Source organism: Arachis ipaensis, chromosome B10 (assembly GCF_059453495.1).
Source record: "Arachis ipaensis isolate K30076 ecotype BB chromosome B10, ASM5945349v1, whole genome shotgun sequence".
Lineage (NCBI taxonomy): Eukaryota > Viridiplantae > Streptophyta > Magnoliopsida > Fabales > Fabaceae > Arachis > Arachis ipaensis.
In genome coordinates, this window is record NC_142435.1 from 6,645,089 (window position 1) to 6,672,648 (window position 27,560).

Below are 27,560 nucleotides of genomic sequence, written 5' to 3' on the forward strand. Positions count from 1 at the left end.
GGGCAAAAATGGATTAATTTAATGTAATTGCAGGTAAGTGAATGTTGCACTGGGGTAGACAATATGTGAGGTGTGTGTTGTTCTTTTTTTATTCAACACGTAAGAAGTGTGTTGACACGTGTCTTCTCTTCATTCAACACATAAAAAATGAGTTAGACACATGTTATCTTCATATTCAACATGCTTCAATATGTAAGACGTGCGTGCTGCACAATTTTTAAGCATATCTATAATATTAAAAAACACTATATATATATATATATATATATATATATATATATATATATATATAATTTTGACGAAGAGGGGGCTAAAGACCCAACATAAACATAAAATTAGCTAACCCAAATCTTAGAGAAAGACACTCCTCTACTATCAGCATTCAAGAAGGGGACAAGAACGAGGAGAGGGACATTGAACAGTGTATTCCCATCGACAAGTTCCGAGCATATTTAGAGAGAAAATATCTGTGATAAAATTCGCCTCTCAAAGCACATGGTGGATGACACAATTTACCATTCTTGATTGAAGGTTCTTTATTACATGGATTAGAGCCGAGCTATCATGGAAGGGGTTGGACTCATTCTGCAGGAGCTGGGTAGCGCACGCAGAGTCGAACTCAACCTTCACCCTATCAATTCCCAGATCGATCACCAATTGGAGGCCATTGTAGACAGCCTAGAGCTCAGCGGTTGTTTTGGTAACATTTCCTATCTTCATCATAAACCCAGTAATAACAATATCATTCGAGTTCCTAAGGATACCGCCGCAGGTTCCCAAATTACATTCTTGAACAACAGACCCATCAACGTTGAGTTTATACCAACCTTCTTCAGGCAGTAGTATTACTTTTTTCCTCGCTTTTGTAGTACTTTTAGAGGAGTAGGACTTCTTAGTAGTTGATTCCAGTTTAGAAAATTCGTGCGAGGGTTGGGACTGACTTCCTCTTTTGTATATGTATATATAACTTGGTGTTGTACTCGGCTTTTGATAGATAACATGTTTCTCTAAGCTTAACTCCTGTGTATATTTGTATATATGTATATATGTTATTTTCTGTTACCAAGTATTTATCTGTGATATGGCTTTGAGTATTAACCTTGTGAGCAACTAGATGATTTTTTTTTATGATAAATAAGTTAATTACGTTGAACCGGTCAAGGCTTATATTAATATTTGCTTATGAAATTCGAGTCTAGAGTCAAGTAGGTCCGGACGACAAGTAACACCTAAATGATTGACATTGGTCATGACATTTCAAAAGTTGGAGTGTTACAAGTTGGTATCAGAGCAGTTCGTCCTTTGAGCCTTAGGATGGACTGTCTATGCTTCCTTACATACTCTGAATCTTTTTATACTATACAGTTAGGATATTTTGTAATATATTCTGCATGAAGGTCTGTGAACATCCATTGTAGTAATATTAATACTTGATTTTGATATATTAATACTGATAACCTTAATATTGATTATTGGGTATTGATAGGACTCAAATGGCTGCGAATAGGCGAGGACGCCCTCGACTGGAGGGAACAAGTGAGGGAACCCTCCTTGATGCAACGGCTATTCTCGAGTCTATAAACGCTATGGCCGCTTCTGTACGTGATTCAGTAGCTGCTACTAACCGAGTAGCTGAACGTCTTGATTGCCACAATGAAACTGAAAATAACCATGAGCTTAGACATGGAAATGGAAATGGCGACGAAGGCGAAGGTGAACTACGTAATGATAATTAGCCAATGACCGTAGCCTCTTTCTTAAAGATCAATTCACCGCAGTTTAATGGAAACACTAGTGCGACGCGAGCTGACGACTGGTTTAAGGAAATAGGACGAGCACTACGAGCCCAACAAGTCCTCGAGGCACAAGTGTAGAGTTTGCTACCTACATGCTAAGGAACGACGCGCAACATTGGTGGCAGGGTTGCTTCAACTATTGGGAAGAGAAGCTGATAACATCACTTGGGAGGAATTTTCAACTGAATTCTATAAGAAATATTTTTCTCAATGTTTTTGTACCGCTAACGAACTAGAGTTGCTTCAGTTGAGGCAGGAAAACGTGACATTCACTGAGTATACTCGCAAGTTTGAAGAGTTATGTCGATTCTCAAATGTTTGTTAAGGAGCACCAACTGCATTCGAGAAATGGAAGTGCATCAAGTTCGAAGGAGGACTTAGAGAAGAACTATTAGCTCATGTGGGCCCGATGGAAATATAGAATTTTGTGGAATTAGTTAACAAGAGCCAACTGATGGAGGAATGTGTAAAGAAGCTGGTGGCAGCGCAAACTAACCACATGAATCTTTCAGCAAGGGATTTCAATCATAACCTCGTTGCTCAAGGAAGAAACTTCAAAGTAACTCGGCAGCCAGACTTAGGCAAACAGCCGCAGCCAACCCAACTAAAATTGACATGCACTGTGTGTGGAAAGAATCATGGAGGCAAACCCTGTTTGTTGAAATCTGGGATTTGCTATAATTGCGGGAAGCCCGGACATGTAGCTAAAGAATGCATACGACGAAGGCTGAATTTGTTTTCCCTGGGCAACAACAGCCAGGAAGGGTGTTTGTTTTGGATGCGGAAAATACTACCGAAATTGATCCCCTCACTCAAGGTAACAAAATTTTGAGGACAATTTTTTTTATAGGGGTAGAATGTAACCACCCTATCCCACGAGGCCTATGATTCCTCATTATATATATGTATGTATAAAGCATAGATAGCGAATTAGAATTGGAACACGTAGCGCTAAAACTTTTTTTAGTGCTTTCGAATGGCGAGTTTTGGTAATTAGATAACTACCGTTATAGTTAATTTATTTCTTTTAAAATTAACTACCTCTTAATAATTCATAAGTAATGAATTAGTGGAGGATTACCCTAGATTCGTTACCAACCATTTAACCCGATTTTTTTTTCTTCCTCCCTTTCAAAGTCACAGTTTTTTTTCTTTTTCTCCTCCCGGTTCAACCGAACTAAGTTTCTTCTAATTAAATTAAAACCCAAGGGAACTCTGGTTAAGTTCATTCCCTCTTCCCCTCTCACCACCGAACGCTACTTCAGAAGAAACCATAGTCACTGCTTCATTCAAGGATTGCTGTGAATTTGTGTTGCAAGGAGAGAAAGCCATGAAGCTTTGCCACTCTAACTCATCTTTCTCCATCTTCTATTGATATATATATAGCAGAGCTAAACCTTTTTAATTCCTCTGAAAACCACACGAAGAGAAGAAAGGAAGCAAAAGTAGCATTTGATCAAGGAAGGGAAGGAGGAAGACGTCAACAGCGTACATCACCATCAAGGAGAAAGGAGAAGACCATCAAAGAAGCTGCAATCCAAAGCCGAAGAAGAAACCTTACCCCCTTCTTCTTTCTGATTCCCTTGGAGTTTTTCTCATTAGCATTTTTTGAATTAAGGTAACAAAGGACAGGCCTTGATTTTTGAATTCTCGAAGGAAGGTAAGGGGTTATGTGATTAGATTAGATATATGTGTAGCTGACAGTTGTGATATTATTGTTGATGATGATTCTATATGATTGTGTGTTAATTGATACTGGAATTTTTTAGAGGAGTCATAAATTTGATGTTGCAATAGCTTGCTACAATTCTACTAGTGTATCATGAATTTGTTAAGTAATTGTTGCTGAGTATAGTGCAGAGTTTGATATTGTGAAGGTGTAATGACATGGTACTGATAGTGTAAATTTTTGGAATATATGGAATTGAGGCTCTTGGAGCTGTAATCCATATGAAACAAGAAGAGATGACCTAAATGAATTAGGATCAATGATGTATAATAGTTAGGATTTTAGGGAAGCAATTTAGTGTTTACAAACTTACGTACCTATGCTGCAGAAATTCTGCAGAATTTTGGACAGCAAATTAAAATAAAAACTGGGAGCAATCTAGACGTGATTTTCAATCCAAATTATTTTTCTATCAAATTTCAAGAAGTCAAGATTACTCCATAAGAATTTCAGAGAATTTGGCCAAGTGGTTTGGAAGATATGAATTTTCGAAATTTAGTGATGGCTGTAGAATTTTCTGATTTTCTGGTTCTGTAGTACCAACTTTCAGTTGCTATAACTTTTTATTTATTTGAAATTTTGAGTTACTCTCAAGAGAATTTTAGAGATATATCAATCTATTTTAAGTGAGTATAAATTTTATGTCTATATCTATTTTTTAGACTTAATTAAGTCACTTGGAAGCTGGATTGCTTGCTGGAAATTCTGAACTGATTTATGAAAACAGGCACCACTTCCAATTGACAATTAAATAATCAAATGAAGTGATATGAACTTGAAACTTGTGGATTCTAAAACTTAGAGTTGTTGAGTATAATCTCACCAAAATTTAGAAGCAACAGATTAGAATTGAAATTATTATGGATTTTATAAAAACACTGCTGTTTGCTGTTTTCTGAATCCTTATAAGTGCAGTAGTAGAATTTTAAAACTTTGTATAAAATTCAATTCTAATCCAAATGCAGTAAAATCTAATTCAAATTAAAGATTAGAATCTCTAGAATGATCTTAACAAGAGAGATAGTCCGTGCATAAGATTTCACAACATAAAAACCACATAACAAGATAGCAAGGTACTGTTCCAAAAATCTAGAACAACTGTCTTGATTTTTCTCCAATATCTAGCGTTAGATTGCCCAGAAAGATATGATTCTTAATTCTTTAGAAATTTGAGTTCAATACAAACGCGTGGGCATAAAGTTTGCGCGAATCTAAGTCTGTTTGTTATATTAATTATTAAATAGAAAATTGATCGCCAAGAAGGTATTAGACTAAACAAGTTCGAAAAATGAATAAGAATGTAAGTTGTCCCTAGGAAGGTTTAAAGTTAAATAGTGATGTGGAGGTACGTATGATAAAACGGTGATGCAGAGGTACGCGTAAATAAATGGTGATGTGGAGGCATAAAGAAAAGAAAAGAAAATGAGGAACAATGAATGAAACAAAAGTTGAGAATTGTATATTGAATGGGCCTTGTGCCAAATTGCTAATGCGAAAGTGCTCACCTGACTGATAGCCTGAGATTGCTAATGCGGGAATGTTCGCCTAATTGATAGCCTGTCTCTTACCGTGATGCCAAGATATCCTAATTGACATGGGTTCGTCTATGATGATAATTGTGCCTAACTGATACGGTAAAAGAGACCATATTTGGGGTTCTTCTCGAGTAACGTCGGGTTACGGGTAGACAACTGATGCATGAGCTCATGGCTTGCGCTAGGAACAGGTATGCATCATCTTGTTTGCGCATATGAACTTTCTGTGAATTGTTTATTGCCATTTCCTAATTGCTTATACTATCTACTTGTTGAATGTATATTTGTGCCCTATATCTCTATGTTTGTTCTTTTTCTGTTTCACGACAACTTAAAGACAAAGACCCTAGGTTCCCTGTTTATCTTGCTAAGAACTCTAGGTTCTCACCCTTCTTCTCTTTCTTTCTCTCCCTCCCCAGATGGGATCGACAGAGGAGTCCGTTAAGTTTCGAGTTTCGGTGCATCGCCCACGTTTCAATCCCGGCATGCCGTACATGTTCACTCTAGCCGAAGACCATTGCGAAGATTGACCTAGCTGACTTTTTACTCCTTTTGACGATCAGTAGTATTACTTTTCCCTCACTTTTCTAGTACTTTTAGAGGGGTAGGACCTCTTAGTAGTTGGTTCCAGTTTAGAAAACTCGTGCGTGGGTTGGGACTAACTTTCTCTTTTGTATTTATATATATAACTTGGTATTGTTCTCAGCTTTTGATAGATGACATGTATCTCTAAGCTTAACTCCTGTGTATATTTGCATATATGTATATATGTTATTTTCTGTTACCAAGTATTTATCTGTGATATGGCTTTGAGTATTAACCTTGTGAGCAACTAGATGATTTTCTTTTATGGTAAATAAGTTAATTATGCTAAACCAGTCAAGGCTTATATTAATATTTGCTTATGAAATCCGAGTTTAGAGCCAAGTAGATCCGTACGACAAGTAACACCTAAACGATTGATATTGGTCATGACGTGTCAAAAGTTGGAGTGTTACAATAACTTAGTATGGCAGATAAGACAAACTGAACAAGAGTACATCTACCAACGAGAGAGAGAGTTTTCATATTCCAACTAGTAAGATTTGCTTGCATCTTGTCAATAATATGTTGAAAATGTTATTTTTCACACTTCTCATGCATAAGAGGGACTCTGAGATACCTCTCAAGATTGCTTGTTAAAGGGATGCCAAGGTCTCTGCTGAGTTCCTCCCTAATAGTGTGATTCACATTTTTAGAAAAGAAAACGCAGGACTTGCTAAGGTTGACTTTCTGACTTGAGGCTTCACAAAAGTGTTAAGCGCTTCCTTGACAATCTTTACTTGATCCTTACTAGCTTGAGCAAACAACACTAGATCGTCTGCAAAACAGAGATGAGATAGATTAGGTCCATTTCTAGACAATTGAATAGGTTTCCATTTTTTCTTTTCAACCAACGAGGAAATAAAATGAGAAAGTCTATCAATGCACAACACAGAGGTAAGGGGAAAGAGGATCCCCCTGACGAATGCCTCTTGAAGGTTTGAAACTTTCTAAAGGAGAGGCATTCCACAAAAGGTTCATTGAAGAAGTTGAAATACAGAGCCGGATGATATTCATAATATACTCCGGAAGAACTATGTCCTTCAAAGTATCAATGATAAAATTCCAATTAAGTTTGTCATAGGCTTTTTCGAGATCAATCTTAATCACCATAAGGCCTTTCCTGTTGTTTCTAGTCCTCATAGTATGAATGACCTCTTGCCCTATCAAAATGTAATCCGTGCAAACTCTTCCTGGAATAAAGCTAGCTTAAGTGTTAGAGATAATATCATTAAGAACAGGTTTAATTCTATCTGCAATAATTTTAGTAATAAGCTTATAGCAGACATTGCAAAGACTGATCGGTCTAAAGTGAGCAAACGTATCTGGGGCAGAGATTTTGGGGATAAGAGAAATGAGAGTTTTAATTCACTCTAACAATATCCTCCGACTTGTTGAAAATCATTTTAACCCACTTAACAAGAGATACCGTAATAATATCCCATGAGTGCTGAAAAAAATTTGCGGGAAGACCATCCATTTCAGGTGCTCTCCAACTACCCATACTAAAAACTGCATGTTTAACTTCTTCAGCAGTAACTTCTCTGCTTATAAGCGATAAGTCAGTCTCCTTTATCTTTGGAAACCTGCTAGAAATAGGGTAAATTGACAAAAGAGGAGAAATAAGATAGGAGAATAAAGGGATTTGTAAAAAGAAACACCCAAATTTTTTAGATCTTTCACATTATCTGTCCATTTGTCTTCATTATTCTTAAGGCAACAGATCTTGTTTCTCCTTCTTCTACCGTTTGCTCTTTGATGAAAATACTTAGATTTTTTTCACCAAAATTGATGGCCTTGCACTTAGATAGCTGCTGCCAATAACTCTCTTCCTGAATAGCAATAATCTCATACTCTTTCCATAATTTCTTTTAGAGATTTTCCAAAAAAGGATTATGGTTGAAAGAGAGATTATGATTAATACCATCCAGTCTAAGCATGATTCTTTGTTTTCTTCTAAAGATGTTGTCGAAAACCTCTTTATTCCAAACGTTTGCCTTATCCGTAAAGATTGAAATATTTCTAATAAGATCCCCTTCTTTACACGAGCAACTTTTAACAAGATTATTATAATCTTCATGAAGAAGCCACGGTGCAAGGAGTCTAAACGGTCTGTCCCTACTTTCCTCATTGGTAGCATTAACGTCGAGAAGAATAGGAAGGTGGTCTGACTTGAGTTTAGAGAGGTGTTTCACCCCGACAGTTGGGAACATATTATTATAACTCAGATTGCAAAGAAATCTGTCTAGCCGTCGCTTTATATTGTTCCTCTGCCATGTGAAAGGAGGACCAAAGAAACCCATGTCGCTGACCCTGCAGTTTTGGATGCAATCCCTAAACATGATAGTATCTTGAGATAGATTAGAGCTTCCCACTGAATCATCTAAAGAGGTAATAGAGTTGAAATCCCCTCCTATACACTAAGACCTCTCCAAACCATGAGCAAGATTCTTGAGATCGTTCCAGAGGTTGCTCATATTGATAGCCTGCGAATTATCATAAATAGTTGTGAAAAATCAGCTATCATTGTTGTTGTCTTTGACCCTCATATGGACATTGTTTTTGAATACTCAGAGGCTCAACAGACCATATAGACTTGTTCTAGAGACACCAAATACCGCCTACAAAGCCTTCCACCTCACTAATACACCAAGAGTCAAAATCTAGTTTACGAATGTTGCACTCAACTTTGTGACCTGAGACATGGGTTTCAAGTAAAACACATAAATTCATCTTATAACGATAGGAAAAATCTTTAATAAGAATATAAAATCATTTAGAAGAGGTTCTCTGCAATTCCAAATCATAATATTCATGATAAAACAATAAAGTAATAAAGGAAAGAGAAAAACATCCTGAAAAAGCCAGTGACTTAAGCATGCATTGGCTTGTCTTCAAGAGTTAGGTCCTCCATGCTAGAGCTTTGGGGATAGTCCTCCTTTCTGTTGACCTGTGCTATCACCATGGCTGCATCTATGATTGTTGCACTACTAGATTCTCTTTGGTTAGGGGGTTTACTAGCATAATCTTTGTTGTTTTGATTGCTCCCCCCCCCCCTCCCATAATCTTGGTGATGAGCTTGACTAATTGTTGCTTTCATTAGGAGTAGAGATTTGAAAAATGCTCTGTATCTGGCTTATAGATTTAACTTGTTTTGCTTATGGGTTATTCTTCTTACTGATGATAGCACTCTTTCCTTTGATGCTTAAGATAGTTGATTTACTTTTCTGGAAACCTTTTTGCTTGTTACTGTTATTTCCATATTTGGATTTCTGTTGTGAACATTTTTTCTCATTAACTTCAAATTGTTGAGCATCATTTGGAATGTTGATTTTCACAAGATCTTGGAATTCCTTTTTTTCCTCCGGTTTCTCCTCGACAAGAGCGTGGAATCTTGAAGCTTAAAGACCTTCCTTATTTTCTTTGGTTAGGCCATCAGGTTTGACTATGTTCCTTCTTAGACTTTTTTTGGCAATCATCCATGGGCCAAAAGGATTAGTTTCCTTATCTGCATTAACTCCTTGATGATCTTATATTAAATTAGATGATTTTTGCTTTTGATTGTGGAGATCGTTAGTGCTCATTGAAGACGTTTCCTGATTTTTCTCTTTAGTGATTTCCTTCCTTTCTTAAAAGTGCTAACTTGGCTCTGATCCCGAAGATTGCTCCTAACCGTTGGGTTTTTTCTCACTGTCATGCCTCCCACCTTCCTCCGCCGCTGGTGGCACCTTATTGGAAGCTTCTTCCATAGATTTAGAACAATTTTCTTTCCTATGGCCATAACGACCACAGTTAAAACAAATGTGATGTATCCCTTCATATTGAATATAGAATTTCTATACATAATCTTGCAAAGCATCCCAGAGAATGAATTGACGTAAGATCATCCACTTTAAGCATAATACCTAACATTTTCAAACTTTTCAGAAAAAAAGTATTTGTTATACAACTCAGCTGGTAAGTTTTGAATCCTTATCCAAACAGCAACTTTCTGGACTTCTAGTTCTTGCGGAATGAAAAGCAGCCTCCACATCTGAACTAGGAGATAGTGATCCGCAATCATTCAAGGACCTTCGAATAGGACATGGACGTAATCATCTTGGCTTGTGAATCTAACTAAGAAGAAATTCTCCGCCAGATCCATAACTTTTATAGAGCCATTTTTAACCCATCTTCTTTGCACTCACCTATCCAAGGCTTGGAGGTTGAGTACCTTACCCAATGATTTGATAATTAAAAAAAGTTTCTAAGATATGCACTCTTCATATTCTTCTAGAGAGACTTCTATAATCGGATTAAGATTGGAAGAATCTGAAACATCTAAACTTGGTTCAATAGAGGGGTCTTTTAGGAGATACTCCTCTGACACTATCTCTACGATTTCATAGGGATTAAGCTTTCTAAATTCATCATCTACCACTATGTCTCAATAAGATCTTCTGGGAGCTATATTGGTATTTAGGTTGGCTTGATTGTTTTCTTGGTTCACATCTTTATCTATATTTTACTTTTTCAAATTATTTGGCTTCACTACAACCTCTTCCATAGCATGATCCTTCTTATTTTCTTCCTTCATTCTCACTTTTTTAGTGCTTCTAACTACTTGATTTTCTTCCTCCAACAAAAATTTGATTGTATCACAGTATTGAGAGTCAATGCTCATTGTCTAAATGATAATATTTTGTAAAAAATCATTTGCTTTTTCATATAAAAAATCATTTTTATTAATAGGTCCGTTTACCACATTTAAAAAGCAACAGCAGCTTGACCACAATTTACTTAATCAAAAAGAGATAAATAAAAAAGGAAAATACTCCCGTAACTAAAATTTATTAATTGTAAGACAAATGATCACACTAGTCATATCAACAATTTCATTACAGTCTTGAACCACAAAAATAAATATCAGCATGCCACGTGTTAGCGAAAAAGAATACCACATAACATCTATATGTATGTGGACAATGTTTTTTTGCAATAAATATCATAGAATCTTCCCTTATTTATAACACGTTTTTGTACACTTCAAGATTGTTCTAAAAAGGAGATATAAATTAAAAAATAAGCCAAATCATTTATTGTGTGTATGACCACCATAGTTACATAATTTCAAGCGATAGATCCACGTAATCTCAATTCTTTTCTGAAATTGAACATAGAAGTGACAGGTATATATATCTATATAAAGCAACGAACTTTTTCCCAATTATATGTTTCAAATTTTGAGTGAAATCACTATCCATCATCATCATCATGCATCACGCGTGACACAGCCACATTTTCCTCCAATATATCTTCGAATGTGAATCTAATAAACTTCTCTGAATAAAACAACACGATTAATTGAAAAATATTAAAAAATTATCAAAATTTATTATTATTAATTATTATTTTTAATTAATAATTCAATATTTTTAATTAAATAATTAAAATAAAATTTTTTAATCTTCTAACATTCAATCCTCACAACTCGCAAATTGTTTATATCTCACATTTTTTTTAAGGTTGAGTACCATTTATACTCACGAAAGTTGAAAACGCTGACACATCTACTTATAAAAAAAAAAAAGAAAATTACCATTTGTACCCATAAAACATGAGTTTCATATAATAAAATTATCCAAACACTAAAAAATCACATAAAAATCCCAAAATACCCTTATCATCATCCGCATCATCTTTTTTCCACCACTGTCACCACTACCACTAACCCATCTCCTCTCTCTCCTTCCATTTTCTGAGCTCGTCGCTGCTGCCATATTCCGTCAACGCTGCCAACTCTTTCCTCTTTCTCTTTCTCTCCCTTTCCTTCTGTGTTTTGTTTTTCTCTCTCTTCTTCTTCTTCTTTGAATTCTCAACCCAGAAAAAGGGCTTCACCATCATCAACAACAAGAACCATCTTCAGATTCCTTGCCCCCACACTCTCTCTTACCTGCAAAATCTCTTTAAGTTGACTCATAATCCGTTTGTCCCTCCTCCTAGTGTACCCCAAACCCTAACCCCAATTCCCAACTCCAACATTGGAATCGATGATCTCAGAAAATTAGGGTTTTCAGTCGAAACTGCCGCTACTACTACTACTAATATAAGCAATAACAGCAACACTATAGTTAATGCTTTTGTTCTTGCTGAAATTAAAGTTTGGGTCTTGCCTAAGGAGGTTGAAGATTGAGTTATGGAAAGGAGCGAGAAGAAAATAAAAAACAGGAAACTCAAAGTGGTGAAGGGCATGGATGAATTGGGCCACGAAAGTGACTCATCTGCCGTTTGAAACCACACCACACCTACAAATTTCTCCCTTCTCAATTTCATAGCATTTGCTTTTTATGTGGATATGTCACTGTCTTCTTCATTTTTTCTCTTTGCTTTTTCTATTGTTGTTGTTGTTGTTGTTGTTGTTGTTGTTGTTGCTTTATGTGAAAAAGATGATGATAGAGGTATAATGGTGATGGTGGTGGTAGTAGTGATGAAGGAAATGAGGTGGTGATACCCTTAACCTTAAACTCAAAGTTTGGCTCAGGCGAGGTGAGACGGAAGGAGAGAAGAAGGGGTGGATGATGTAATAAGGATAATTTGGGATTTTTATGTGATTCTTTAGTGTTTGGATAATTTTGTTATATAAAATTCATGTTTTATAGGTACAAATAGTAATTTTTTTTTTATGAATAGATTTGTCAGCATTTTTAACTTTCGTAGATAGAAATGGTAGTTTATTCTTTAAGATTTGTGCGTGTATATATAGTAATATATAGTTATTTTAAAAGGTGTTTTCATGTTTGGATTTATTTTCATTATTTTGAAGCCGACACCTAACAAACTATATATTCAGAAAACATGATTGAATACTTTATGTTTTATTTATCTGCTATCCTTACCAATTTTAAAAGCTATAGCTATAGTTTGTACGTTCAAAATTTTAAAAATATAATCTACCAATATATACGTTAAATATTTTTTATATATTTATATCTATTATAGTTATTTTAAATTTTAGAAGTAATTTTATCTATTATTATTTATTATTATAAAGTGTAATTGTTAAAAATAATTTTTATTTGACCGAATATAACAGCTAAAATTCTAGAAAAATGTTTTTAAAAAATAAAATAAAATAGGCAACTTTTAAAAAATATTTACAATACCAAGCTTACCCCAAAGTTGAATAAAAAAGGACCACATACAAGAAAATAAATAAAATTTGCATCCTACCTATATGATGGCATATGGATCAACAGTATATGATCTTATGAATTTCCATTCACAGAAAATTACATATTCCATGCCAAGGGACCACATGTATCACTTAAGTTTAAGTCTCAATGCAATTACTTTGTTCTTTTCTTAGTATTAATTAAAAACAATAACAATAAAAAGAAAAACCTTCTTAGCCTATTATTATTATTAGGGGTAAGTACGTAAATATGTTGGGTTTCTGAATCATGTGTATAATAACAAAGGTAGCAACTAGCAAGCTAAGATGCATAATATCAACTTAACATTTTTTATCTCTCTCGATTATATACGTTTTATTATTGAATTCAAGCAATTAGGGTTTTTATACAACTCTTGAGTTATGAAAATAACCTAAGTCAGCTCTCATTAATCATCATTATTATTGAAAATATTGTATTATCAATAATTTTAAGAAGATAATAATCTAAAATTATTTTATTTGTTTTAATTTAACATTCATAATTGTATGCACAAAAAATTTAAAGAAAATTCCACTCGCCTTTCCTATGAGATGCTAAAATGACACTCTCCTCTCCTCTATTTTATAAATGTACATTTCCCTTCCTTCGAACCTTTAAAAAACCTCATATTTAATCCATTTTAAATTTTTTGTGTTAACTAATGTTAACTTTATCCATTTTTTAAGAAAAAATAAATTATTTTTAAAAAGTACCCATTAACAAAAAATTTATTTTTTATCATTAAATTTTACTTACCAAAATATTATTTAATAATTTATTCTTTTATTGATTAAATTGTATTTTTTTAAAAATTTAATAATCATATTTTTTTTCTAAAATACTCTTTAATAATTTTTTAATTATTAAATTATAATTTTACCAAAATTTTTGTTAATAATTTTTTTATATTTTACTATTAATTCTTTGATATTTATATATATTATTTTAACATTAAATAAAAAATTTTAGTAAGATTATTTTTCAATATCAATATATATTAATTGTTATATATATTAACAGTGGTAAGATTTTTTTATTTAATGTTAAAATAATATATATTGATATCAAAAAATTAATAGTAAAATATAAAATAATTGTTAACAAAAATTTTGGTAAAATCACAATTTAATAATTAAAAAATTATTGAAAGGTAAGTATCTTATAAAAAAATAATTTAATTATTAATTTTTTTAAAAAGTATTTTAATAAAAATATAATTTAATCAATAAAAAATAATTTATTAAAGAGTATTTTGGTAAGCAAAATTTAATGATAAAAAAAAATTTGTTAATGGGTATTTTTTCAAAAAATAATTTATTTTTTCTTAAAAAATGGATAAAGTTAATATTAGTTAATACAAAAAATTTAAAATGGATTAAAGAGGATATTTTTTAAAAGTTAGAAAGGAGGGGAATGTACATTTATAAAATAGAGGGGAGGGAAATGTCATTTTAGCATCTCGCAGGGAAGGGGAGTGAAATTTTCTCAAAAATTTATAATTACATACTTAATACATCTAAGAATATCAAATTATTCTAGTAGTAATTAAAGAATGTAAAATAATAAACTTAATACAAAATAAAATATTTTGGTTGAATTATATGGATTAAAGAAAAAGAGAATTGTCATAAAGCAAAGACTTGACTTGAGGCTCAAGCATGGGAAGGGAGTGGTGGTTATCATAAGTATACATCAAAGGAACCATCCTTGCAAGATTGAGAGAGGCCTTAGTGAACGGCTTAGGGAATGTGCTCTCAAAGAAGCACTCTTGGTTGAGCCTCTTCCATGCATCATTGATCATATTCATAACTTCCTCTCTTGCTTCTTTCCTTGCCAACCCTTTGTCTTCCATCAATAAACAATCCACGTATGACCCATCATTCCCCTCTTGATTCTCATCCTTCACAAATCAAATATCAAAACACTCAACTTAATTAAGCCTAATACTACTCATAAATATGGATATCTGACATTTTTTTCTTCTTTCTTTTTCTTTTTAAATTTAATTAAAGGTAAAGTATTAAATTAGTCCCTATGATTGGATATAATCCTGTTTTGGTTCTTAAAGTTTAAAGTGTTCTATATGAATTCAAAAAAGTTTTATTTAGCTTTAATATAGTCTTACCGGCCGTGAGGTCAAAATTAAATAATTAACGAAATGTTCTACATGACAGTAATACAAGAACAAGATCGATAATCTGGAGAATAAGTACAAGCTCCAAAGGTACAAAATCAACCGTGGATACATCAATAAATTTATTTATCATTCTCTTTAGTTCTATAGAAAATATTTTATTTAAATTGTAAAAAAAATAATAAATAAATATATTGATGCATCCACGGTTTATTTTGTTCCTCTTGAACTTGTACTTATTCTTCAGATTATCGACTTTATTCTTGTATTGCTGTCATGTAGGACATTTTGTTAATTATTGAACTTTGACCTCATGATGGGGCTACATTGAAACTAAATGAAAATTTTTTATATTCAAATAGAACACTTTAAACTTTAAAGACTAAAATAGGATTACGCCAAAAAATGTAGGGACTAATTTAGTGCTTTATCTTTTAATTAATTAGAGACCAAATTTTTTCAACTAATATTAGTCAATTTTTCTTAGATGAAGAATTTTTGTGGCTATAAAGTAGTAGCTGTGTATATGATTGCTTGCCAAATTAATTATTATATATGGCATTATTACCAAAAATATCTGTACCTCAGCATTTCCCAAATCATCCCAAAGCCGAAGAATAGTTGCCGAAGAAGAAATTATATCTGGGATTCCGTCTATGATTTTAACATTTTCACTGTTCAATCCTTCACCCAACATAAAGAAAATGTGAACCAGCACAATATGCACCCCAGAGCTTATTATTCCATTTTTCAAGTACTCTTCGGAACTTGGACTCTTCCCTGAAGCAAACCATTTTGCTTCAACTAAGAAGGCTTTGCACAATCTCTTCCACTGCACCAAAAATTATTGGATATATATATATATATATATAATCCCTTAAGTCCACATTCTGTAATAATAAATAATAATAACATATTTTTTGTTATTTCTAATTTCTTTTAAACGTACACTACTTTGTTTTATTTATATGTCACTTTTTATTTTCTTCTACACATTTAAAATATTGGTGATGGATGCATGGAACACCTGGTTTGTCAACATGTACTGTCAATTTCAAGAGAATATAAAAACCGATATAACAATTTTCATGTATGTTTTTTTTTATTAACTTTAAAAGAATTTATTTTATAATATGATATTAGAACTTTTATAATTTAAAAGTTTAAAATTTAATTCTTATTAATCTTAAAAAAAAATTTATCTGAAAAATGTGTTCAGATATAACTATTATATATTAATAGAAGTGAAAATAATATAATAAAGGATATAAAGTAAAAAAAGAAATTAATTTTACTGCGTTTCTAAGAAAATTGTTGGCGTCCCATCCATGTTTTTGATAGATCTTGAAGCTGATTTCATTAGTAAGATCATAGAGGACCCTAAAGCATATTCTCATGTAATCTGGTAACTCATCAGCAACTGTAACATCCCATCTGCATTATTATATATTAAACAAATTAAACAAACCATAATTTTTGGTTTCATATAATATATGTAATTAGTGAAACATATGTACCTAGAAACAGCATCAGTGAAAAGAGTGAGTTCATCTAAAGTCCCATACACATCGAAAATGTCATCTATTATGTATATGAAAGAGATTGATTTAGTTAGATCAATCCTCTCTTCTGAGAAATTAGGATCTGAGAGGCATGCCAACGACCAAATGTACCATTTCAATGGTTGATTTCTTGCATACTGTAACTCGTTGGCTAAACCAAGTTTTGTCCACCATCTGTACATGAAAAAGAATATTATATTTTTATTTTATTATGAATATTTAAGTTTATATATTTATTTTTAGGTGAAAAAAGTTAATATCTGATTTTCGTTAAATGAAAATTCAGTCAAATTAGTCAAATCATTTAACAGATTTCAATATCAATTTCACGTGAAGTCGACTTCGCTTGAATTTTCACCTTATTTTTAATAATTATAAAAAAATAATGTACTATCCAAAATAATAAAAAACACACTTACTTAGAGATTTGAATGATTTCCTGCTGGTGTAAGCGTTGCAACAAAGTGAAATCCATCTTTGCAAGTGCTTTTAAGGAACCAAACCATTCATCATCATTATTATTATTACTATTCATGCCACCATGAAAGTTTCTTAAGAAATCTCTGGCAGTGAACATTGGCAAGCTTTTGTGGAAAGGGTTTTCAATAGTGCTCCTCACAAACTTGGCTTCATCATCATCATTGTCAAGGTAAGCCAATCTTTCCTTCAAGAACTTGCAACTGAATTCACCAGCTTCATCTACCATGTCTTCTCCTTTTATGCTTATTTGTGAGGCTTCATACAATTCCATCATTCCCTTCACGATGTCTCCTCCTCCTCCTACTAATAGTTCTTGCCTGAATTTTCCTTCCTTGTCTCTGAACTTTTCAAACACCTCTGCGGATGTTTAATTTCCATTGATCATGATCAAATAAAGTACAAATAAGAGGAGTGATCATACGAAGTTATCTTTATAGAAAAAGAATAATTAAGAACTATTAAATAATTTAATATATTTAATTAAATTTAACTATTCTCAAATTATCGTGCACACGTATATGAAGTTGTATGAAAATTAAACAACTTAATGTGAATAATTTTTTATAAATAAATCATATATAACAAATTATTTGAAACTGATAAATATGATAAAAATTTATATACAGATATTTTTATTTTTATGTGGAGTTAATAATCGAGAATTATTAAACGAAGAGTGTTAGGAGATCAATAAAATTTGTAATATGTAGTCATTAATTAGTCATCATTAATATTTTTAATAGTGTGCAATGATATTTAATGGTGTAAAATTACTCATTTTTCTTTGAGTAAAAGACAAATAGGTTTCTAACATTTTAAAACGCAGACATTTTTGTCCCTTAAGATTGGAAAATACATTTCAATCCCTCATCATGTAAATTTTGTGACAATTATATCCTTACGTGGAGGACAAATTAGCGACGCCGTGTGGTGGATTGAGCTTAACAACCCTCTTCAAACCTTAACAACACCTCAAGCCCCAAAAAGAAAACGTTTTTTTTTTTCACCATTGATGGCACTGCGATACTCTTCTTCAACCTTTTCAACCACACTAACACTCTCTTCACCGAGAACCAAACCCCCATAAGTTTTCCTCTTTTCTCCTTCACAAAGCTCCCATTTTTAACCGAACCAAACTCCATTTCCATCACATGGAGAACTAGAACAACCCTCTCTCTAACAGTTCCACGTGTTGCTGTGCCACCAACAAAGGTTGAAACCGAAGAAAGCAACGAAATTGATGAAGGTGCCGATGAAAAGAGCTCGTCCACGAAGTTCACATGGAAGGATCACTGGTACCCAGTTTTTCTGGTGGAGGATCTGAACCCTCGGTACCCAACGCCCTTTCAGCTTCTGGGTCGTGAGATCGTGGTTTGGTTCAATAATTCTCTCTTTGTTCTTATTCTATTTTATTGTATTGGCTAAATATTAAAAAAAAAAGTCAAATATTTTCAAATAGTAAATAGCTTAAACACTTTCACTCATGTGGCAATACATAACTTAAGGTTTGTATAAGATATTTTTAAACCTGTGATCTCACAATCTATAATTGAAGTCTGAGTAATATATAAGCTTATGTGCATGATGCTGTTTTTGGGAGAAGGATTTGGGTTCTATGTTTCTTATTTATTTGTGGGTTTATTTATTGGTTTGAAGATTGAAATTGGATTGCAAGACAAGGAGAACGTTTGAGGAAAATGGGTATTTTCAATTTTTGGAGATTAAAATTGGGTGTTTTTGGATTTTGGTATGGCGTCGTTTTTGAGTGTTATGGCGATTAAGGACCAAATTGTCCTCTAACAATTTACTCTCCATCCACTTCAGCAACCCTAAACCCTTCTCATCATTCTCTACTCATCCACCTCAGCAATTTTTGTTACTGTTTCGAGCACCAATTTCACGCAAGGACATAATTGTCACGGAATTTACATGGTGAGAGATTGAAATGTATTTTCTAATTTTGAGGGACGAAAATGTCTGCGTTTTAAAAAGTTAGGAACGTATTTGTCTTTTACTCTTTTTCTTTTAATGATTAAGTGTTGGACGACCAAATTTCAATAAAAATACTATAAAAATACTGATTATTAAACTTTCTCTTATTAAATATATAATTTGATATTTTTAACTAAATTATCATACGTTAATTTTTAACTATTTTTAACTATTAATTTTACGTAAAAAATAATTGTATTATTAATAAATAAGATAAATCTTAAGAAAATATTTGAAAAAAAAAAAGATGAATAATTAGCATACCTGGAGGTACAAAGTGACCTTGTTGTCTGAAGAGACGAAAGCAGAGAGCAAGGTGATGAAGATGATGGTGGGCAAAGGCACCCCCATGACCAAAAGTGCTGGATATGACGACATATTGCCTCTGTAAGAATGAATTAATTTCCTCTTGAAAGTGATAATCAACATTTAGACGCTGCATTGCATCAATCATTTGCATTCCTTGCAGTGAATTATTATTTTCACTACTACTACTACTGTTCCTAAGTAGTGCATGCTTCAGTTCCATCAGTTTCTCTGCATGATTAACGCTTATATCATCCTGAAAAACAGTTCTTGGGTTTTGCTGAAGAATGTTCCATTGGTTAGCATGAGAAAGATGTGCCTTTGTTGTTGCAACATAATGAGGCTTTTTGAAAGATGTTGGGAAACACCATTTTGAATAATGGAGTGCCATGGCACACAATTGGTTATGATGGTAGGGATCTGCTTTAATTTGAATAATAACATGATTCATGCAGGTATTTAAATAACCACTTTCCTCTTTCCTTCATTCCATCATTGCGACCCTACATACCTCCACTAACATATTGTAATCATGAATTGATAGACAAAAATTGAAACTTTTATAATTGAATAATATTACAACTAGAAAATGGATTAATACAGACAGATTTGGTTACCGATGAAATTACCAACAGATTTTGTCCTTCTGTAAAAGCTTCCTCAAAAATTATTTATCGACGGATTTTTTTTTTGTCGAAAAATTACCAACAGATTTTTACCAGTTACCAACGAATTTTTCCTCTGTAAATTCTCCATCTATTTCCCGAAGCGACAAACTCTCCGACAATTTTTTTTGTCAGTAATTACAGTCAGATTTTTCGACAAATTTTTGTATCATCATGATTATAGCTTTTTGTCTATCATTGTTGGTAAGAGAAAGCATAGAATTAATTTTTAGTTAATCAATATTAAGATAATTTTTAAAAAAAAATTAAACTTTATAATTTAAGATATATAATGTAAAATAAATAAAATAATTTAAAAAACTGAAAAGTATTAGCTCCTAAACAATATCCTATATATATTCAACATGTGAAAAAGTATACCACTCTTATTTTTTACATTTTAATGTATTTAATATATTAAAAATATAAAAATTATATATTTTTTTAAAAGAATATGGTATTAGAACACCTATAATGATGAGTTCCTCTTTCACTTTTTTCTGACACATAAGAATTCTAACCATTGGAGGAGAGAAGGAATGAGTTCCCGCACGGGTCTCAAGGTGAGGGAGTCCCTCTAAACAGGAACTCAAGTTAACCAATAATAACTTGCCATTTGGCAAGTTATTTTAAAAAATAATAATATAAAATCTGAAATAATTAAATAATTATATTAAATAATGAAATAATAATTAAATTAGTAATAATTATAATAAAAATTATATTAAATAATTAAATTTTTATTTAATTAATAATTTATATTAATTATTTATATCATAATTAATTAAATTTACTTACATTAAAAAATAAATTTAATTTTTACACCTTACAAAATAATTCTTAGTTGAGTTACTTATTTTTATTTTTAAAATTTAAAATGCTAACGATATTATTAAAATTAGCAATTGTAAACACAAAACTATAAATTAGTGTAATCCCGAATTATATATTGTGTATTATTATTATATATGAATTTATTTAATATTAATATCTTTTAATAGTGAATTATTTTTAAATTTATAAATTTAAATAATATTATTAAAAAAATTAATTACATTAATTTTAAGTATTTTAATTAATTAATTAAGTAGAACCACAATATAAACTAAAATTAGTTCCTCCTAATGGAGAAGAGAAAGATACTTTGAATTCCTATTTACCGTTTATGACGCAAAAGCTGATGTGGAGTTACTTTTTATGACAGGTGGACCATAAATAAGGACTGAGATGAGTTCTCTACTGAAGATGGTCTTATACTCTTAAAACATATGATAGCAAGGATCCTCCCTAACTAACATTATCTTGTTGCTAGTGCTCATGTTATTTGTGGAAGAAATTAAAGAACGTCATATCATTTACGTATGTGGATATAGTGTCAAGGAATTATTTATAAATACGTTTATTTTTGGGTATCTTTATAAATACGTTTGTTAACTTTAATTTTCAACAGATGGAACATTATTTTTATTTTAAATTAATTTCCATTTCTCAATTTTGATAGCCCATAATTAATTTATACCTATTATATCCTTTAAACGTTAATTAGAAAGAAAATATTAATTGAGATTTTAATCATATAATGAAAATTTGTAATCACAAATAAAAGGCATTTTGCCCTTTTTCCTTTAAATTTATGATGTTAATAAAATTTAGTAATTATCTTAATGATTATAGTTAATTTAAAACGGATAGAATAGTTAACGTCTAATTTTTAGAGAATATCAAAACAATTGATAGATATTTGTTAACAATTTTTCTTTTCTGGACAGAAACGGATTTGCATTTTATTGGAGAGGGAAAATAACAAAACAAAAACATTGCGTATTTGCGTTGAATATGTATGACGTCAGATCCAGTACGATTCAATGTAGCAGATATCTGAATTTTTTTAGCAGTGGAAAAATGTGCGTATTAACTATGGTCCATTGGTCATGACCCCGTTCTCATATCGAAACAAATAATAATGTCAGGAAGACGGACAGATATTATTATTAGGCACGCACGATTCAATTTCTACCGCAGAATTAATAAGAGGATATAATATAGGAAAGTTTTCACATGTTCCATTGCACTTTATTGAAACACTGCTATACCTTGTCTATTAAGCGTTTGATTTAATAATAAAATAAACATAAGGTTCAGATTGACAGGGTAGTTTCTCATATGGAGAGTCTTTCTATGTAGAACACTATAGAGACTAGACGTGTTGCTCCCTTCACCCAACAATCCAGATTTATAATACCAGCCTTGTCCTCCTGTGGTTTGATGGTTAGCGTGGATGCTAGCTAGCTTATATTTATTATGGGAGCCGATCAATGGACAAGCCAGGTCGGAGGTACGTGTGGTTCTGGGTTCATTTGAATGTGAATTTTTTACAACAAAATTTTTTAAAATGATTGTCACGATACGTTAAAAAATAAATACCGATTACTATGATATGTTAACAAATAAATACGTATTAATACGTATATTGTTTAATGATAAATTAACATGTGGACAATATCATCTGCAAAAATAATTTATTGTGGTAAACATATATTATATATTCTTTAATATTAATATATCCTTTAAATTAATTATAAAAATACTCAAATATTCTCTTAAATAAATTTATTAAAAACATTAAATTTTTTTATAATATTCTAAAAAAACAGTATTTTATTATTAATAAAGTAAAGTATCGTTTTTGTCCCCAACGTTTGGGATAAGTCCCAAAGTTGTCCCTAACGTTTCAATCGTCCTATTTAAGTCCCTAACGTTTCAAAACTGACTCAATGTTGTCCTGCCGTCAGGGATCCATTAACAGAATTGACAGAGGGAAAAAATTGAGACGATTTTGAAATGTTAGGGACTTAAATAGGACGAAAATGTTGGAGACAAAAATGATACATAGAAATAAATTTTAATTTTATCCTTCAATAATATCAATTTTTTACTATACATAGTATTCAATTATTTTTTAATCACATCTAAATAAATTACACTTAATCATATTACTTTCATTTTAAATAAATTAATTTTTTTATAATTTTACTCTTAAAGATTTTTAGTTATCATAAAATATTTATAGAATGACTAGTATATAAACTTGCAGAAAAAAAAATAATATATATATAATAAAATATAAATTATACCTTTTGTCTCTAATGTATCAAAATTCTTTAAAATTATAAAAAAATAAATTTATTTAAAATAAAAGTAATGTGATTAAGTGTAATTTATTTAGATGTAATTAAAAAATAATTGAATACTATGTACAGTAAAAAATTAATATTATTAAAAGATAAAATTAAATTAAAATTTATTTTTATATATCGTTTTTGTCTCTAACGTTTTCGTCCTATTTAAGTCCCTAACATTTCAAAATCGTCTCCATTTTGTCCTGCCGTCAATTCTGTTAACGGATTCCTAACGGCAGGACAACATTGAGTCAATTTTGAAACATTAGGAACTTAAATAGGACAATTGAAACATTAAGAATAACTTTGAGACTTATCTTAAACATTAGGAACAAAATCAATACTTTACTCTAGGGGTGCACAGACCCGGCCCGGTCCGAAGGCCCGGCCCAATCCCGAACACTTTAGGGGCTAATTTGGTGTGATTTCATCGGGTTTAGGACCGGGTAAGGGTCTCAAAAATAGACCCGGTCATTATTTCGGGTCGGGTCCGGGCCATAGCTCGGGTCACCCGAAGTCAGCCCGGTGGCCCGGTCATCATACACAATTAATATTTTGTGTTATTAGTGATGGATCATGACTATTCTTATGTGGAATTTAAGTATTGTAAACTTGAATATTTTTTGTTATTAGTCATTATAAGACTATAAGTTAATGTTTTATGTTTAGAATGCATAAGACTTTAGACTAATGCATAATATTGTGTTATTTGTATTGATTTAAATATTTGGTATTATTAGACAATATTAGTATTGATTGTGGTTTTGCTTTAGTATTGATTGTGGTTATGCTTTAATTTTAAAGAAGGGTTGGTTCTTGTTATATTTTTCTAAGTGAATTTTACCATGTTAAATAATGGTTGGAGTCTTGAAAATTTGGATATTTTTTCATGCTAGCTTACAAGAAGGTATCAACGTAATGTAATGTTAACAGCCCGGTTTTTACCCAGTTTTCACCCGGTATAATTGTGGCCCGAAAGTGTATTGGTTTCATCGGGTCTAAAGTCGGGTTCGGGTCTAATAAATAGACCCGGTGTATATTTCGAGTCGAGTCTGGGTCACATCAAACCCAGCTTCACCCGGCCCACGTGCACCCTACTTTACTCTTATTAATATTAAAAAGACTAAAAACCTTTTGTCTTAGTATTGTTTAATTGTATTTCGAAAGACTTGTATTCTACTTTAAAAATATTAAATATTTGCAAAGTTCATTTTAAATAATTAAAATAATTTTTAGCATTTATTTAAAAAAGATTAAAATATTCTTTAAGCAACATTTTTAAAATTACTAAAATACTACTTAAAAAAGAGTAACTACCCTTTTAGAATAAAACGTTGTATAATTATATTACACATGGTAATTTTGATATTTTTTTATAAAAAAACTAAGGTTGAGCAAAATAAACTTATTAAAAGATTTTAAATAAAAAAAACAATATTTTAAGGTTAATTTTCAAAATACTATCATTTTAGAATTAATTCATATTATTTTATTATATAAGAAATTATAAACTAAAAATTTCAGGTTAATTTTAAAAACGAAAAAAAATTAGTTTATTTTAACACTATAAGAAAGTCGTCGAAACTGTCGAATTTAACAATGAATAAATCTGACCGTATAAATATCGTCGGTAATTATTTAGTAGCAGATTTTTTTATCTGTCGCTAATTACTAACGAATTTTGTAGTGGATATAAAGTATAAACTTGTAATCGGTGAAATTTGATGGTAATATATTATTTATTAATAATTAAATTAATAACTGCTAGCAGATTTAATTGACGATAAACTTAAATTTTATTTTTTTAAAAAAAATTAAATTTTAATATATAATTTTAAAGATTTAAATTCAATGATGATTAAACTAACAATATTTAAATTTTACAATTTACCATAATAATTTATTGAAAACTTTTAATTCAAAGCAAACAACTTCCAACATAAAAAATTATGATTAAAGTTTATTAAAGTTTCAGTTTCACTCAACTCTCATATCCAATCTTCTCAAAATACCATATTCTCACCTTTCACCCCAAATTTAAACACCACATACACACTTTCTACCTCCAACCATTCAGTTAATGATACATAATCAAATTGTATTAATCTAGTTAAACTTTATTCAAGTTTATTTTTTTGAATATTTAAGTAAATAACCAACGGTGACAGCGACCATGGATATTGGGGTTAGAGGAGTGTAGGGTTAGAGTTTAGTAAATGCCAACAATATAAAAAAAATAAAAGAAGGAAGAAAAGAAGACATACCTGGATAAAAGAGAAAGACTAGCATCGTAGTTGATGAAAACAAACACCAACGGTGGCAAACAATGGAGGTAGCAATTCGCAGAGAGGAAACAAGCTCCTTCATAGTAGAAACAAGCTCATAAATTTAGGGTCAATTCTACTGGTGAATTTATCATCGAACGCATAGTCTGTGACCAAAATAGCGCATTTCATTTAATTACCTTACAGTCGGATTTTTTCTCCCCTAAATTCGATGGTAAAATGCGTGCCCACCAAAGTTTTTTTTTGCGCCATTTGTTGCGGTTGGAAAATATAAATCCGACAGTAATATTTTATAGATAACAAATTTAGTGTTGCAACTGCTAGTAAATCTAACGGTAATGTCCGACGATAAATCTAACGGTAATCAACATTTTTCTTGTAGTGTAATGATTAAAGTAGCCTCTTTAAAATTCTAACAAAAATAATTTTTTATGATTAATTTTAAAAGACTATAACACTTGAGGTTTAAGTATGATTATTTGTATTAGAAAATAAAATCTGAATATGACTTGAAAATTACTAAAATTTTTGCAGAATTTATTTTAAAAGATTAAAATACTTTTTTAACATTAATTTAAAAAGACAAAAATATTTTTAAATATCAAATTTAAGGTATAAAATATAGACTATAATCATGAATTTTTAGAAAGATTAAATTATCTTTTATAAAATTAATTAAAATTGTTTTATTGTATTAGAGAGTAAAAATTAAAATCTCTTAAAATCTTAAAAGAAAAAATAAAATAACCGTTTATAACATAAATTGTTTAATTATATTAGAAAATATAAATTTCAATGTCTAAAAAAATCCCAAAATAATAAAATACAGCTATAAATCCTAATTATGTTACAACAAATAATCCCAAAAACCTCCAACGAACTAACTTACGGTTCCTTAGAAAAATTAGCCCATGAGCTGCAATTCATAGAAAGCTTGGCTTGCCTTGAAACATCCCTCATCAATCATCATATAACAACAAAGCCGACACTTTGTCAGTGCTATATTAGTCTTTTTATGCATTATTTCAGGGATATTTTAGACATTGTATCACGTGTGCACGATAAATACTTTATCTATTACCGTTTAATACATGGTATATCAATGTTCCAATAAAGTAAATGGAACATGTGAAAGTCTTCCTATAATATATTATAGGAAGATGTTGACCTATGTTATTATACTTGCTTGGAATATGATATTTCAACTTTTATAATCATTTAGATTTAAATATTAAATAATATATGTGGTTAAGATTCATTGAATAAAAATACTGTGTACGTTAATCATAGAAACTCTACGAAAAATCTGCAACGGTTCCTTCTCTTTTTCAGTTTGGAATGGATGAAAATATCTAATCTACCCACTTTAAATTGTTGCATTGTATACAATGATATTTGTCAACTGTCAAGCCATGTTTTTTTCTCACAACAAATAAAAGCTATTTTTTTTCCGGTATTCAGCTGAACTCAGTTCATAGTGGGATTTTGTTTTTAATTGAGTGAAGGGACAATTAATTTTTAAATATTTTGATTTTAGATTAATTAATTTTTTTAAATATTAATTTAGTTTTATAGAATAATAAATAATAGACATATTATATTTTTTTATTAATTTATCAATTAAAATTTAATAGTGATATTTATATATACTGTTAATTATTTTAATGTATCTATCTATGAAAGATATAGTTATATAGATAATAATTTTGGAGTAAAATTTCACTTATTTTAATAAAATTTGTAATAAATAAACATGAGTTGATAAAAAAATATATAAAAACTCAAAAGATAATAAATATTTCACTGTCCAAAATTATATCGTTTTCATACTCATGTGACAGTAGCGAAACATATACGGTAAATAACGAAATACATGAACAATTATATATTTTATTTTGTACTATTCATTGACAAAATGACATATATATCCACCATTTGTTATATTGAAGGACCTAATTAGTACTTTCTTTTTCTATAAAAATTAATTAATTCAAAGTTAACATTTTTGAGAATCTAATTGTCCCTGTCAAGGTAGTCAGAATCGCGTGTAAACTCGTGGAAACGCACGATTATACGCTTCTACTTCATCTTCCCGTTGCGCTTCTGCTTCTCGTCTAGAACC

General features: G+C 31.0%; 2 protein-coding genes and 1 pseudogene across 2 annotated transcripts; 1 reads left to right on the plus strand and 2 right to left on the minus strand.

The window, feature by feature from the left end:
* Positions 1–1,493: 1,493 nt before the first annotated feature.
* LOC148579052 (uncharacterized) lies at positions 1,494–3,679 on the plus strand (annotated as a pseudogene).
* Positions 3,680–7,005: 3,326 nt separating this feature from the next.
* On the minus strand, positions 7,006–9,423 carry LOC148579053 (uncharacterized). Its single transcript, XM_088488262.1, has 5 exons — positions 9,286–9,423; positions 8,070–8,128; positions 7,619–7,955; positions 7,326–7,510; positions 7,006–7,228 (listed from the first exon to the last, which is right to left on the minus strand). Exons 1-5 carry the CDS (start codon positions 9,421–9,423, stop codon positions 7,006–7,008), a joined length of 942 nt encoding a protein of 313 aa, XP_088344388.1.
* A 4,978-nt stretch (positions 9,424–14,401) lies between these two features.
* On the minus strand, positions 14,402–19,796 carry LOC107623232 ((3S,6E)-nerolidol synthase 1). The gene is made up of 6 exons (XM_016325418.3): positions 19,268–19,796; positions 16,951–17,368; positions 16,487–16,705; positions 16,265–16,403; positions 15,553–15,801; positions 14,402–14,735 (listed from the first exon to the last, which is right to left on the minus strand). The coding sequence occupies exons 1-6, from the start codon at positions 19,758–19,760 to the stop codon at positions 14,442–14,444; spliced, it is 1,812 nt and encodes a 603-aa protein (XP_016180904.2). The 5' UTR covers positions 19,761–19,796; the 3' UTR covers positions 14,402–14,441.
* Positions 19,797–27,560: the final 7,764 nt, after the last annotated feature.

What these genes read in the sequence shown, in the direction of transcription:
- LOC148579053 (XM_088488262.1), bottom strand. Translation starts at nt 9,423, where the DNA reads ATGGCCATAGGAAAGAAAATTGTTCTAAATCTATGGAAGAAGCTTCCA. An exon ending in CTTGCTCATGGTTTGGAGAG is followed by an intron (nt 7,956 to 8,069) that starts GTCTTAGTGTAT and finishes CCAAAACTGCAG; the next exon opens with GGTCAGCGACATGGGTTTCT. An exon ending in CAAACGTTTGGAATAAAGAG is followed by an intron (nt 7,511 to 7,618) that starts GTTTTCGACAAC and finishes AATCTCTAAAAG; the next exon opens with AAATTATGGAAAGAGTATGA.
- LOC107623232 (XM_016325418.3), bottom strand. Translation starts at nt 19,760, where the DNA reads ATGAATCATGTTATTATTCAAATTAAAGCAGATCCCTACCATCATAAC. An exon ending in AGGTCACTTTGTACCTCCAG is followed by an intron (nt 17,369 to 19,267) that starts GTATGCTAATTA and finishes AAACATCCGCAG; the next exon opens with AGGTGTTTGAAAAGTTCAGA. An exon ending in TTCACTGATGCTGTTTCTAG is followed by an intron (nt 16,404 to 16,486) that starts GTACATATGTTT and finishes ATAATAATGCAG; the next exon opens with ATGGGATGTTACAGTTGCTG.